Source organism: Bos grunniens, chromosome 4, assembly GCF_055505025.1.
Source record: "Bos grunniens cultivar Pamir isolate PY7600 chromosome 4, Bosgru_T2T1.0, whole genome shotgun sequence".
Taxonomy (NCBI): domain Eukaryota; kingdom Metazoa; phylum Chordata; class Mammalia; order Artiodactyla; family Bovidae; genus Bos; species Bos grunniens.
In genome coordinates, this window is record NC_141168.1 from 17,835,683 (window position 1) to 17,850,628 (window position 14,946).

The window sequence follows — 14,946 nt, forward strand, 5'->3', positions numbered from 1 at the left end:
AACACAAGTTTTGCAAAAAAAAAAAAAAATGTAGAGAGCACAAAAGGCATTTTACAAAAGGAGACATACAAATTGTCAAGAAACCTTGAAAAGTGTTCAATCACAGGAGTTATCAGAAACAAAATTACATAGCGAGATATATGTATATACAATTTTTTTCATTGTCAAAGCCATATCAAATGTCAGATCCATAAGGAATTTTTCTTTTTCTTGAAGAACACTGCAAGTGTCCAAACACCCTCATGTACAGTTGATATAATTTTTCTGACATCAATTTGGCAGCATAAACCAAGAATCTTGAGAATACTCATTTTCCCTGACAGTTTGCCTTCCAGAAATCTATTCTATTTAGATCATCAGAGAACCCCAAAGATTTATGCACAGTGTCTCAGCTGATTTTAATGGAAAATATAAAACCATCTCAACAGTCAATATAGGGGAAAGGTTTGTGCATTTCATTATATTATGTGTGTTATGGTATGTCTTTTCACTGGAATATTTTGCAAATATTAAGGATATATTTTCCCTTAGAATCAGTGAAAATAGGGTAAAACTGTGTTAATAGTATTTTCTCTGGGTTGGAGAAGCAAAAGTGATTTTTATATCTTTTCTTTTTTCCATATCTTCTGCTATAAACTGTTATTATTCTTATAGTCACAAAAAAAAGAAAATCCCTTAAAATTTCTCCTTAGACTCATTCTCCTTATATTCTCATACTCATGTTTTGTTGTGGTCCTGCCATCCCTGTTTGCCGGGAGGGTGAGCTTTGCATCCTGATTTACACGTTCACTTTCCTGCCACCTATGAGGGTAGACACCTTGAACGAGTTTTGATGAATGGTCTAAACTTAGAATGTTGGGGCTTTCAGACGATAAAATGATATGGATTATATTTTCTGATGATTATAAGAGATTAGTGAGTTCTCTAAAGTTTAGCTCCACAGAGAAGCAAACATCTGGATAAAATTAAAAATCACCTTCAGAAGTTAAATTTCTTTCTGCCCTTCCATGGGGGCAGATCCAATTAACGTCTCCTTTTGTTGCTTCAGATTTTGTTCATCTCGTTCCTGTGGGGAGCTTACTTCTCCTTGCTGACTTCATTCTCTCCATCGTACATCTGGTTTGTCTTCCTGAGGACCATGGTGGGCTGTGGCGTGTCTGGCCATTCACAAGGGTAAAGATTTTACCTAGAGGCCCCCTGAGGGAGATATTATGAACACCCATAGTCACATTCACTGTGGTTAAGAGACTAAGAGCATCAGTAAGTTGAAAATGTATAGACTTCACTTGTACTAATCTTTTTTGAGCTTTTTTTTCCCTCTGGTGATGGCTGCTTATCCCACTGGAAGTTCTTTGCCCATGAAAATGATGTTTGATAGGGAGGCTAGCAGGGTTTTAGATTGAGGATGTGTTAATTTCCTTGTTCCTAAGGCTGATAAGCATTTTTTTTAAGATAAATAATATTTTGTGAGACTAACTGCTAACAAAAAGTGCCATACAAAGTAGGTAACAAAAATGTCAACCCAAACATAGTTTTACTTCCTTTCAACCCAAACACAATTTCTTGAGAATTTCTAGGAGACTTTAGTTTGACCATAGGCTGCTATAACACTCAGGAATAACCATTTTAAAGGGCAATGGCCCTGTAACTGAAGACCATTGCAAAGTGAATTTGCAAAGCATGTAAGACATATTGAAACAGCTGGACTGCTGCTGGCTTTTTCTCTGCCCTCAGTTAGTTGTGTAATGTCTCATCATACAGGGTGTGAAAGTTGTTATACAAAATGTTCAACAACTTGGAAGCCTCCCTTTAACTAACAAGGCTCCTCCTCCTCTCTTGGGTGCCTTGCAGAAAGTTGCCCTTAGAATATATTCAGTTCAGTTCAGTTCAGTTCAGTCGCTCAGTCATGTATGACTCTTTGCGACCCCAAGAATTGCCACACGCCAGGCCTCCCTGTCCATCACCAACTCCTGGAGTTCATTCAAACTCACATCCATCGAGTTGGTGATGCCATCCAGCCATCTCATCCTCTGTCATCCCCTTCTCCTCCTGCCCCCAATCCCTCCCAGCATCAGAGTCTTTTCCAATGAGTCAACTCTTCGCATGAGGTGGCCAAAGTACTGGAGTTTCAGCTTTAGCACCATTCCTTCCAAAGAAGACCCAGGACTGATCTTTTTAAGAATGGACTGGTTGGATCTCCTTGCAGTCCAAGGGACTCTCAAGAGTCTTCTCCAACACCACAGTTCAAAAGCATCAATTCTTTGGCGCTCAGCTTTCTTCACAGTCCAACTCTCACATCCATACATGACCACAGGAAAAACCATAGCCTTGACTAGACGGACCTTTGTTGGCAAAGTAATATCTCTGCTTTTGAATATGCTATCTAGGCTGGTCATAACTTTCCTTCCAAGGAGTAAGCGTCTTTTAATTTCATGGCTGCAATCACCATCTGCAGTGATTTTGGAGCCCAAAAAGATGAAGTCTGACACTGTTTCCACTGTTTCCCCATCTATTTCCCATGAAGTGATGGGACCAGATACCATGATCTTCGTTTTCTGAATGTTGAGCTTTAAGCCAACTTTTTCACTCTCCTCTTTCACTTTCATCAAGAGGCTTTTTAGTTTCTTTTCACTTAGGAGAAGTCAAAGCACCTAATTATTACCCTAATGGTTTAGAGAAAGAATTGTTCTTCCCTGGAGCATAAATTAAACATCACTCTGGCACCCTAATGGAGTTGAAGTAGAATTTGAAAACATCCCTAAGGAAGCAGCTCAATAAATACATTGAAACTCCAAACCCTGGTTAATAACATCAACAGAGAAGAACAATTAGAAAATGGATGGGTTGGAAGTCCGTTTATTCTGCTGTTCAAAAAATTAATATGGACTTAATTAGAAACCTGTGCTTTGACTGTCGTCATTGGTTGGAAAAACTATTTACCTTCTCTTGGGTGTATTTTAATTTCCCACATATGTTTTAGAAAAGGGAATCAGGCCTGACAAAACATTTTGCCGGTGCTTCTTTCTCTTGGTGAAAGAAATAGGGCTAATATCTCTTAGATGGTAGAAGGCTTCAAATAACTTTGGGAATAAAAAATGTAAACAGAAGAGCACTTAGAAGTTTATTTTTTATGTTTTCTTTTATGGGTTAATGATTATATTTTGGTGTATCAATGCATAGGGAAAGATTCTGTTTCTCTTTACATACTCACTTAAATACAATACTGCTGACACCAAATGTGTGGAATTTTTTTTACACACCAACAAATCCTACAACATCAGCTGGGTGTCCTCCAACATCAGAACATCAACATTTAGTTCTGATCCTCACTAGGGTTAGTGTGGACCTGACAGGTTTAGGGCTCAGGCCCAAAACACTCCTTATTTGACTTATATGCTGAGTACATTATGTGAAATGCTGGGCTGGATGAAGCTCAAGTTGGAATCAAGATTGCCAGAAGAAATAGTGATAACCTCAGATAGGCAGATGACACCACCCTAATGGCAGAAAGTGAAGAGGAACTAAAGAGCCACTTGATGAAGGTGAGAGAGGAGAGTAAAAAAGCTGGCTTAAAACTCAGTATTCAAGAAATGAAGATCATGGCATCTGGTCCCATCACTTAATGGCAAATAGATGGGGAAACAATGCAAACAGTGACAGACTTTATTTTCTTAACTTTCTTTATAGTCCAACTCTCACATCCATACATGACTACTGGAAAAACCATAGCTTTGACTAGACAGGCTTTTGTTGGCAAAGTAATGTCTCTGCTTTATAATATGCTGTCTAGGTTGGTCATAATTTTCCTTCCAAGGAGTAAGCGTCTTTTAATTTCATGGCTGAAGTCACCATCTGCAGCGATTTTGGAGCCTCCCAAAAGTCTGCAACTGTTTGCGCTGTTTCCCCATCTTTTTGCCATGAAGTGATGGGACCAGATGCCATGATCTTCGTTTTCTGAGTGTTGAGCTTTAAGCCAACTTTTTCACTCTCCTCTTTAATTTTCATCAAGAGGCTCTTTAGTTCTTCACTTTCTGCCATAAGGGTGGTGTCATCTGCATATCTGAGGTTATTGATATTTCTCTCAGCAATCTTGATTCCAGCTTGTGCTTCTTCCAGCCCAGCGTTTCTCATGATGTACTCTGCATATAAGTTAAATAAGCAGGGTGACAATATATAGCCTTGACATATTCCTTTTCGTATTTAGAACCAGTCTGTTGTTCCATGTCCAGTTTTAACTGTTGCTTCCTGACCCACATACAGATTTCTCAAGAGGCAGGTCAGGTGGTCTGGTATTCCCATTTCTTCTTTTTTTTAATATAAATTTATTTATTTTAATTGGAAGCTAATTACTTTACAATATTGTATTGGTTTTGCAATACATCAACATGAATCCACCATGGGTGTACACATGTTCCCCATCCTGAACCTCCCTCCCACCTCCCTCCCCATACCATCCCTCTGGGTCATCCCAGTTCACCAGCCCTGAGCATCCTGTGCCATGCATTGAACCTGGACTGGCGATCTGTTTCACATATGATATTATACATGTTTCAATGCCATTCTCTCAAATCATCCCACCCTCTCCCTCTCCCACAGAGTCCAAAAGACTGTTTTATAGATCTGTATCTCTTTTGCTGTCTCACATACAGGGTTACTATTCAGTTCAGTTCAGTTCAGTCACTCAGTTGTGTCCGACTCTTTGCGACCCCATGAATCGAAGCACGCCGGGCCTCCCTGTCCATCACCAACTCCTGGAGTTCACTGAGACTCACATCCATCGAGTCAGTGATGCCATCCAGCCATCTCATCCTCTGTCATCCCCTTCTCCTCCTGCCCCCAATCCCTCCCAGCATCAGAGTCTTTTCCAATGAGTCAGCTCTTCACCTGAGGTGGCCAAAGTACTGGAGTTTCAGCTTCAGCATCATTCCTTCCAAAGAAATCCCAGGGCTGATCTCCTTCAGAATAGACTGGTTGGATCTCCTTGTAGTCCAAGGGACTCTCAAGAGTCTTCTCCAACACCACAGTTCAAAAGCATCAATTCTTCGGCGCTCAGCTTTCTTCACAGTTCAACTCTCACATTATTACCATCTTTCTAAATTCCATATATGTGCTTTAGTATACTGTATTGGCTATGGTTTTTCCTGTGGTCATGTATGGATTGTATGGGCAGTTCTATTCCAGTTTTTTAAGGAATCTCCACTGTTCTCCATAGTGGCTGTACTAGTTTGCATTCCCACCAACAGTGTAAGAGGGTTCCCTTTTCTCCACACTCTCTCCAGCATTTATTGCTTGTAGACTTTTGGATAGTAGCCATTCTGACTGGCATGAAATGGTACCTCATTGTGGTTTTGATTTGCATTTCTCTGATAATGAGTGATGTTGAGCATCTTTTCATGTGTTTTTTTAGCACCTGTATGTCTTTGGAGAAATGTCTGTTTAGTTCTTTGGCCCATTTTTTGATTGGGTCGTTTATTTTTCTGGAATTGAGCTGTAGGAGTTGCTTGTATATTTTTGAGATTAATTCTTTGTCAATTGCTTCAGTTGCTATTATTTTCTCCCATTCTGAAGGCTGTCTTTTCATCTTGCTTATAGTTTCCTTTGTTGTGCAGAAGCTTTTAGTTTTAATTAGGTCCCATTGTTTATTTTTGCTTTTACTTCCGATATTCTGGGAGGTGGGTCATAGAGGATCCTGCTGTGATGTATGTCGGAGAGGGTTTTGCCTATGTTCTCCTAGGAGTTTTATAGTTTCTGGTCTTATATTTAGATATTTAATCCATTTTGAGTTTGTTTTTGTGTATGGTGTTAGAAAGTGTTCTAGTTTAATTCTTTTACAAGTGGTTGACCAGTTTTCCCAGCACCACTTGTTAAAGAGATTGTCTTTTCTCCATTGTATAGTCTTGCCTCCTTTGTCAAAGATAAGGTGTCCATAGGTGTGTGGGTTTATCTCTGGGCTTTCTATTTTGTTCCATTGATCTATATTTCTGTCTTTGTGCCAGTACCATACTGTCTTGATGACTGTGGCTTTGTAGTATAGCCGGAAGTCAGGCAGGTTGATTCCTCCAGTTCCATTCTTCTTTCTCAAGATTGCTTTGGCTATTTGAGGTTTTTTGTATTTCCATACAAATTGTGAAATTACTTGTTCTAGCTCTGTGAAAAATACCGTTGGTAGCTTGATAGGGATTGCATTGAATCTATAGTTTGCTTTGGGTAATATACTTATTTTTGCTATATTGATTCTTCTGATCCATGAACATGGTATATTTCTCCATCTATTAGTGTCCTCTTTGATTTCTTTCACCAGTGTTTTATAGTTTTATAGATATAGGTCTTGTTTCTTTAGGTAGATATATTCTTAGTATTTTATTCTTTTCGTTGTAATGGTGAATGGAATTGTTTCCTTAATTTCTCTTTCAGTTTTCTCATTATTAGTGTATAGGAATGCAAGGGATTTCTGTGTGTTGATTTTATATCCTGCAACTTTACTATATTCATTGATTAGTTCTAGTAATTTTCTGGTGGTGTCTTTAGGGTTTTCTATGTAGAGGATCATGTCATCTGCAAACAGTGAGAGTTTTACTTCTTTTCCAATTTGGATTCCTTTTATTTCTTTATCTGCTCTGACTGCTGTGGCCAAAACTTCCAAAACTATGTTGAATAGTAGTGGTGAAAGTGGGCACCCTTGTCTTGTTCCTGACTTTAAAGTGAAAGTGGAAGTGAAGTTGCTCAGTCGTGTCCGACTCTTTGCGACCCCATAGACTGTAGCCCGCCAGGCTCCTCCTCAGTCCATGGGATTCTCCACGCAAGAATACTGGAGTGGGTTGCCATTTCCTTCTCCAGGGGATCTTCCCAACCCAGGGATCGAACCCAGGTCTCCCACATTGCAAGCAGATGCTTTAACCTCTGAGTCACGGATAAATATAGCTTTTATTATGTTGAGGTATGTTCCTTCTGTTCCTGCTTTCTGGAGAGTTTTTATCATAAATGGATGCTGAATTTTGTCAAAGGCTTTCTCTGCATCTATTGAGATAATCATATGGCTTTTATTTTTCAGTTTGTTAATGTGGTGTATTACATTGATTGATTTGCAGATATTGAAGAATCCTTGCATCCCTGGGATAAAGCCCACTTGGTCATGGTGTATGATCTTTTAAATGTGTTGTTGGATTCTGATTGATAGAATTTTGTTGAGGATTTTTGCATCTATGTTCATCAGTGATATTGGCCTGTATTCTTTTTATTTGTAGCATCTTTGTCAGGAAATGGCAACCCACTCCAGTATTCTTGCCTGGAGAATCCCATGGACAGGAACCTTGCAGGCTGCAATCCATGGGGTCACAAGAGTCGGACACGACTGAGTGACTTTGACTTGACTTGACTTGTCAGGTTTTGGTATTAGGGTGATGGTGGCCTCATAGAATGAGTTTGGAAGTTTACCTTCCTCTGCAATTTTCTGGAAGAGTTTGAGTAGGATAGGTGTTAACTCTTCTCTAAATTTTTTTGTAGAATTCAGCTGTAAAGCTGTCTGGACCTGGGCTTTTGTTTGCTGGACGATTTCTGATTAGAGTTTCAATTTCCGTGCTTGTGATGGGTCTGTTAAGATTTTCTATTTCTTCCAGGTTCAGTTTTGGAAAGTTGTACTTTTCTAAGAATTTGTCCATTTCTTCCACGTTGTCCATTTTATTGGCATATAATTGCTGATAGTAGTCTCTTATGATCATTTGTATTTCTGTGTTGTCTGTTGTGATCTCTATTTTCATTTCTAATGTTATTGATTTGATTTTTCTCCCTTTGTTTCTTGATGAGTCTGGCTAATGGTTTGTTAATTTTATTTATCCTCTCAAAGAACCAGCTTTTGGCTTTTTGCTATGGTCTCTTTTATTTCTTTTGCATTTATTTCTGCCCTACTTTTTAAGATTTCTTTTCTTCTACTAACCCTGGGGTTCTTCATTTCTTCCTTTTCTAGTTGCTTTAGGTGTAGAGTTAGGTTATCTATTTGACTTTTTTCTTGTTTCTTGAGGTATGCCTGTATTGCTGTGAAGCTTCCCCTTAGCACTGCTTTTACAGTGTCCCACAGGTTTTGTGTTGTTGTGTTTTCATTTTCATTTGTTTCTATGCAAATTTTGATTTCTGTTTTGATTTCTTCTGTGATTTGTTGGTTATTCAGCAGCGTGTTGTTCAGCCTCCATATGTTGGAATTTTTAATAATTTCTCTCCAGTAATTGAGATCTAATCTTACTGCATTGTGGTCAGAAAAATTGCTTGGGATGATTTCAATTTTTTTGAATTTACCAAGGCTAGATTTATGGCCCAGGATGTGATCTATCCTGGAGAAGGTTCCGTGTGCGCTTGAGAAAAAGGTGAAATTCATTGTTTTGGGGTGACATGTCCTATAGATATCAATTAGGTCTAACTGGTCTATTGTATCATTTAAAGTTTGTGTTTTCTTGTTAATTTTCTGTTTAGTTGATCTATCCATAGGTGTGAGTGGGGTATTAAAGTCTCCCACTATTATTGTGTTACTGTTAATTTCCCCTTTCATACTTGTTAGCATTTGTCTTACATATTGTGGTGCTCCTATCTTGAGTGCATATATATTTATAATTGTTATATATTCTTATTGGATTGATCCTTTGATCATTATGTAGTGTCCTTTGTCTCTTTTCACAGCCTTTGTTTTAAAGTCTATTTTATCTGATATGAGTATTGCTACTCCTGCTTTCTTTTGGTCTCTATTTGCATGGAATATCTTTTTCCAGCCCTTCACTTTCAGTCTGTATGTGTCCCTTGTTTTGAGGTGGGCCTCTTGTAGACAACATATGTAGGGGTCTTGTTTTTGTATCCATTCAGCCAGTCTTTGTCTTTTGGTTGGGGCAATCAACCCACTTACATTTAAGATAATTATTGATAAGTATGATCCCGTTGCCATTTACTTTGTTGTTTTGGGTTTGAGTTTATACACCCTTTCTGTGTTTCCTGTCTAGAGAAGATCCTTTAGCATTTGTTTGAGAGCTGGTTTGGTGGTGCTGAATTCTCTCAGCTTTTGCTTGTCTGTAAAGCTTTTGATTTCTCCTTCATATTTGAATGAGATCCTTGCTGGGTAAAGTAATCTGGGCTGTAGGTTATTTTCTTTCATCACTTTAAGTATATCTTGCCATTCCTTCCTGGCCTGAAGAGTTTCTATTGAAAGATCAGCTGTTATCCTTATGGGAATCCCCTTGTGTGTAATTTGTTGTTTTTCCCTTTCTGCTTTTAATATTTGTTCTTTGTGCTTGATCTTTGTTAATTTGATTAATATGTGTCTTAGGTGTTTTGCCTTGGGTTGATCCTGTTTGGGACTTTCTGGGTTTCTTGGACTTGTGTGATTATTGGGTGATTATTTCCTTCCCCATTTTAGGGAAATTTTCAACTATTATCTCCTCAAGTATTTTCTCATTGTTTTTCTTTTTGTCTTCTTCTTCTGGGACTCCTATGATTCGAATGTTGGGGCATTTAACATTGTCCCAGAGGTCTCTGAGATTGTCCTCATTTCTTTTAATTCGTTTTTTTTTTTTTTTTTTCCTCTCTATTTATTTCTACCATTCTATCTTCTACCTCACTAATCCTGTCTTCTGCCTCTGTTATTCTACTATTTGTTCCCTCCAGAGTGTTTTTGATATAATTTATTGCATTATTCATTACATATTGACTTTTTTATTTCTTCTAGGTCTTTGTTAAACCTTTCTTGCATCTTCTTAATCCTTGTCTCCAGGCTATTTATCTGTGATTCCACTTTGTTTTCAAGATTTTGGATCATTTTCACTATCATTTGGAATTCTTTATCAGGTAGATTCCCTATCTCTTCCTCTTTTGTTTGGTTTGGCTACACTTATCCTGTTCCTTTTCCTGCTGGGTATTCCTCTATCTCTTCATCTTGTTTATATTTCTGTGTTTGGGGTAGCTTTTTTGTATTCTGGCAGTTTGTGGAGTTCTCTTTGTTGTGGAGTTTCCTCGCTGTGGGTGGGGTTGTAGTACGGGTGGCTTGTCAAGGTTTCCTGGTTAGGGAAGCTTGTGTCAGTGTTCTGGTGGGTGGAGCTGGATTTCTCCTCTCTGGAGTGCAATAAAGTGTCCAGTAATGAGTTATGAGATGTCAATGGGTTTGAAGTGACTTTGGGCAGCCTGTATATTGAAGCTCAGGGCTATGTTCCTGTGTTGCTGGAGAATTTGTGTGGTATGTCTTGCTCTGAAACTTGTTGGCCCTTGGGTGGTACTTGGTTTCAGTGTAGGTATGGAGGAGTTTGATGAGCTCCTGTCGATTAATGTTCCCTGGAGTCAGGAGTTCTCTGGTGTTCTCAGGATTTGGACTTAAGCTTCCTGCTTCTGGTTTTCAGTCTTATTTTTACAGTAGCCTCAAGACTTCTCCATCTATACAGCACCGTTGATAAAACATCTAGGTTAAAGATGAAAAGTTTCTCCACAGTGAGGGACACCCAGAGAGATTTGCAGAGTTACATGGAGACGAGAAGAAGGAGGAGGGAGATAGAAGTGACCAGGATGAGATGAGGTAGAATCAAAAGAGGAGAGAGCAAGCTAGCCAGTAATCACTTCCTTATGTGTGCTCCACAGTCTGGACCCCTCAGAGATGTTCACGGAGTTATCAGAGAAGAGAAGAGGAAGGAAGGAGACAGAGGTGGCCAGGAGGATAAAGTGAAGTGAAGTGAAGTCACTCAGTCATGTCTGACTCTTAGCGACCCCACGGACTGCAGCCTACCAGGCTCCTGTGTCCATGGGATTCTCCAGGCAAGAGTACTGGAGTGGGTTGCCATTGCCTTCTCCAATAGGAGGATAAAGGGGAGAATCAAAAGGGGAGAGACAGATCTAGCCAGTAATCAGTTCCCTAAGTGTTCTCCACTGTCTGGAACATACAAAGAGATTCACAGAGTTGGGTAGACAAGAGAAGGGGGAGGGAGGAGATAGAGGTGACCTGGTTGAGAAAAAGGAGAGTCCAAAGGGGTAGAGAGCAGTCAAGCCAGTAATCTCACTCCCAAGGAAAAATGGGTACTGAAGATTGGGTTCTTAAAGGTACAAAATTGATAACAAATACCAAAAAGCAAAGATTAAAAATCTAGAGTAGAGGTTGTATTTTCAAAAATTCAATATTATAGAAAAAAAAGTTACAAAAATTATTATATATATATATATATATGAAGTTTGCTTTAAAAATTAGGGTCTCTCTCTCTCTTTTTTTTATTTTTTGCAAAGTAATCAGTTCAGTTCAGTTCAGTAGCTCAGTCGTGTCTGACTCTTTGCGACCCCATGAATTGCAGCATGCCAGGCCTCCCTGTCCATCACCAACTCCCAGAGTTCACTCATACTCACGTCCATCGACTCTGTGATGCCATCCAGCCATCTCATCCTCTGTCATCCCCTTCTTCTCCTGCCCCCAATCCCAGCACTGGAATCTTTTCCAATGAGTCAACTCTTTGCATGAGGTGGCCAAAGTACTGGAGTTTCAGCTTTAGCATCATTCCCTTCAAAGAAATCCCAGGGCTGATCTCCTTCAGAATGGACTGGTTGGATCTCCTTGCAGTCCAAGGGACTCTCAAGAGTCTTCTCCAACACCACAGTTCAAAAGCATCAATTTTTCAGTGCTCAGCTTTCTCCACAGTCCAACTCTCATACACATACATGACCACTGGAAAAACCATAGCCTTGACTAGATGGACCTTTGTTGGCAAAGTAATGTCTTTGCTTTTGAATATGCTATCTGGGTTGGTCATAACTTTCCTTCCAAGGAGTAAGCATCTTTTAATTTCATGGCTGCAGTCACCATCTGCAGTGATTTTCGAGCCCCCCAAAATAAAGTCTGACACTGTTTCCACTGTTTCCCCATCTATTTCCCATGAAGTGATGGGACCAGATGCCATGATCTTCATTTTCTGAATATTGAGCTTTAAGACAACTTTTTCAGTCTCCACTTTCACTTTCATCAAGAGGCTTTTTAGTTCCTCTTCACTTTCTGCCATAAGGGTGGTGTCATCTGCATATCTGAGGTTATTGATATTTCTCCTGGCAATCTTGATTCCAGCTAATAGTAGGTTATAAAAATGAAAATTAAAGGAGTAATAGAGGGCTTAAAAATAAAAAAAAATTAAAAAAATTAAAGAATGATAGTAAGTATAGTAAAAATATATCTAGGACTTTCTCTGGTGGTGTTGTGGGCAGTGTGGGGTCAGTTCATTTTCAGATAGTTCCTTGATCCGGCTTATATTTCTCAAGATCTGTAGGCCCCTTCCTATGTAGTTGGTGCTATCTACAGGGTTTTAATCTATTGCACCTGTCACTTCCAAGATGTTCCCTCTGTTTTAGCTTCTTCTCTTTGCTGGTCTCTTCAGTGTCTAATTTCTGCACTCTTGCAAGGGGCCGGTGGTGGACACTTTTTTAGGCTCACTTGTTCAGTCGTGCTGTGGGGAGGGAGGGACGCTGCAAACAAATACTGGCGTGTGCTTACAGTGTCTCGGCCACACTGGGTTTGCCCCCGCTCACAGTGTGTGTGCTTTCCCTGTCTACACTGCTTAGGCTCTAGGTTACTCTGCTGGGAACTGTCTGAGGCCTGCCCTCGGTTATACGCACTTCCCAAGTCTAAGCCACTCAGGTTCAGGTACTCGGGTAGTCCTCAGAGGTGCAGACTCGGTTGGGCCTGCGTTTTGTGCCCTTCCGAGGTCCGAGCAGCTCAGGTGACGAGGTGTTTGGTGAGTGCGGTCGCTGTGACTTATCGTCTCCCCCATCCCTGCCACTCGGTTTTCTGGGTGTACAACCTGCGCACCTTCTCAGGCGGATGTTGACCATCCAGAATCCCAAGGAGTCTTGGTTAGGAATGAAGCCTGCTTGCAGTTTGGTAGATAATGCCTCTCTGGGGCCGTGATTGCCCTCTTCCGGCTCTGGCTGCCCTCACCTGCCTGTCACCAGAAGGGGATGGGCCAGTCTGCAGGTGGGTAGCTCTGCTCAGTCCTTTGTTCCGTGAGTGAGCCTTGCGGTGTCTTAGGTTAGGGCATTTTGCGAGGTAGCTATCCCACAGTCTGGTTTGCTGTCCGGAGTTAGTTCCCTCAGATTGCCCTTGGGGCATTCAGGCCTGGGCCTTACTCTAAGCAATGCAGCCCGTGCCTCCCTGCCCAGCCCCCGCGTGCTAGTGGTGGATGCGGGCGTCTGTACAGTTTCTCTGCTGGGGGAGTTACCATTAGGCTCGTAATCTGTGGGTTTAAATTATTTATTTATTTTTCCTCCCGGTTATGTTGCTCTCTGTGGTTCCAAGGCTCGCCACAGACTCGGCAGTAAGAGTGTTTCCTGTGTTTGGAAACCTCTCTTTTTTAGACTCCCTTCCCAGGACGGAGCTCCGTCCCTACCACTTTTGTCTCTCTTTTTATCTTTTATAGTTTTTCCTACCTTCTTTCTAAGACAATGGGCTGCTTTTCTGGGTGCCTGATGTCCTCTGCTGGCATTCAGAAGTTGTTTTGTGAGTTTTTCTGAGCGTTCAAATGTTCTTTTGATCAATTTGTGGGGGAGAAAGTGGTCTCCCTGCCCTATTCCTCCGCCATCTTCTGGTATTCCCATTTCTTTCAGAATTTTCCACAGTTTATTGTGATCCACACAGTCTAAGGCTTTGGCATTGTCAATAAAGCAGAAATAGATGTTTTTCTGGAACTCTCTTGCTTTTTCGATGATCCAATGGATGTTGGCAATTTGATCTCTCGTTCCTCTACCTTTTCTAAAACCAGGTTGAACATCTGGAAGTTCATGACTCATGTATTGCTGAAGCCTGGCTTGGAGAATTTTGAGCGTTACTTTGCTGGCGTGTGAGTAGAGTGCAATTGTGCAGTAGTTAGAACATTCTTTGGCATTACCTTTCTTTGGGATTGGAATGAAAACTGACCTTTTCCAGTCCTGTGGCCACTGCTGAGTTTTCTAATTTGAGTGCAGCACTTTCATAGCATCATCTTTTAGGATTTGAAATAGCTCAACTGAAATTCCATCACCTCTACTAGCTTTGTTTGTATTGATGCTTCCTAAGGCCCACTTGACTTCAGATTCCAGGATGTCTGGCTCAAGTGAGTGATCATACCATTGTGATTATCTGGGTCATGAAGATCTTTTTTATATAGTTCTTCTGTGTATTCTTGCTGCCTCTTCTTAACATCTGCTTCTGTTAGCTCCATAACATTTCTGTCCTTTATTGAGCCCATCTTTGCATGAAATGTTCCCTAGGTATCTCTAATTTTCTTGAAGAGATCTCTAGTCTTTCCCATTCTATTGTTTTCCTCTATTTCTTTGCATTGATGACTGAGGAAGGCTTTCTTATCTCTCCTTGCTATGCTTTGGAACTCTGCATTCACATGGATATATCTTTCCTTTTCTCCTTTGCTTTTTGCTTCTCTTCTTTTCACAGATGTTTGTAAGGCCTCCTCAGACAGCCATTTCGCTCTTTTGCATTTCTTTTTCTTAGGGATAGTCTTGATCCCTATCTCCTGTACAATGTCACGAACTTCCTGATAATTTATCAGGTATCCTGATAGTTTATCAGGTACTCTGTCTATCAGATCTATCTAGTCCCTTAAATTTATTTCTTATTTCCACTGTATAATCATAAGGGATTTGATTTAGGTCATACCTGAATGGTCTAGTGGTTTTTCCTACTTTCTTCAATTTAAGTCTGAATTTGGCAATAAGGAGTTCATGGTCTGAACCACAGTCAGCTCCTGGTCTTGTTTTTGCTGTCTGTATAGAACTTCTCCAACTTTGGCTGCAAAGAATATAATCAATCTTATTTTGGTGTTGACCACATGGTGATGTCCATGTGTAGAGTCTTCTCTTGTGATGGTTAGATAGCATCATCAAATCAATGGACATGAATCTGAGAAAATTCCATGAGACAGTGAAGGAAATGGGAGTCTGGCATGCTACATTTTGTGGGGT

General features: G+C 40.3%; 1 protein-coding gene across 15 annotated transcripts in view; it reads left to right on the forward strand.

The window, feature by feature from the left end:
• SVOPL (SVOP like) overlaps positions 1 to 14,946 on the forward strand; it is a 96,730-nt gene that overhangs the window by 15,865 nt on the left and 65,919 nt on the right. For 14 of the 15 annotated variants that reach the window (XM_086395359.1, XM_086395361.1, XM_086395360.1 and 11 more), the window contains one exon: positions 1,049 to 1,173. The exons of the other annotated variant lie outside the window; for it this stretch is intronic. In XM_086395359.1, coding sequence (XP_086251485.1) covers positions 1,049 to 1,173 — 125 coding nt within the window. The remainder of the gene's footprint in view (positions 1 to 1,048; positions 1,174 to 14,946) is intronic. 15 annotated transcript variants of the gene reach the window in all.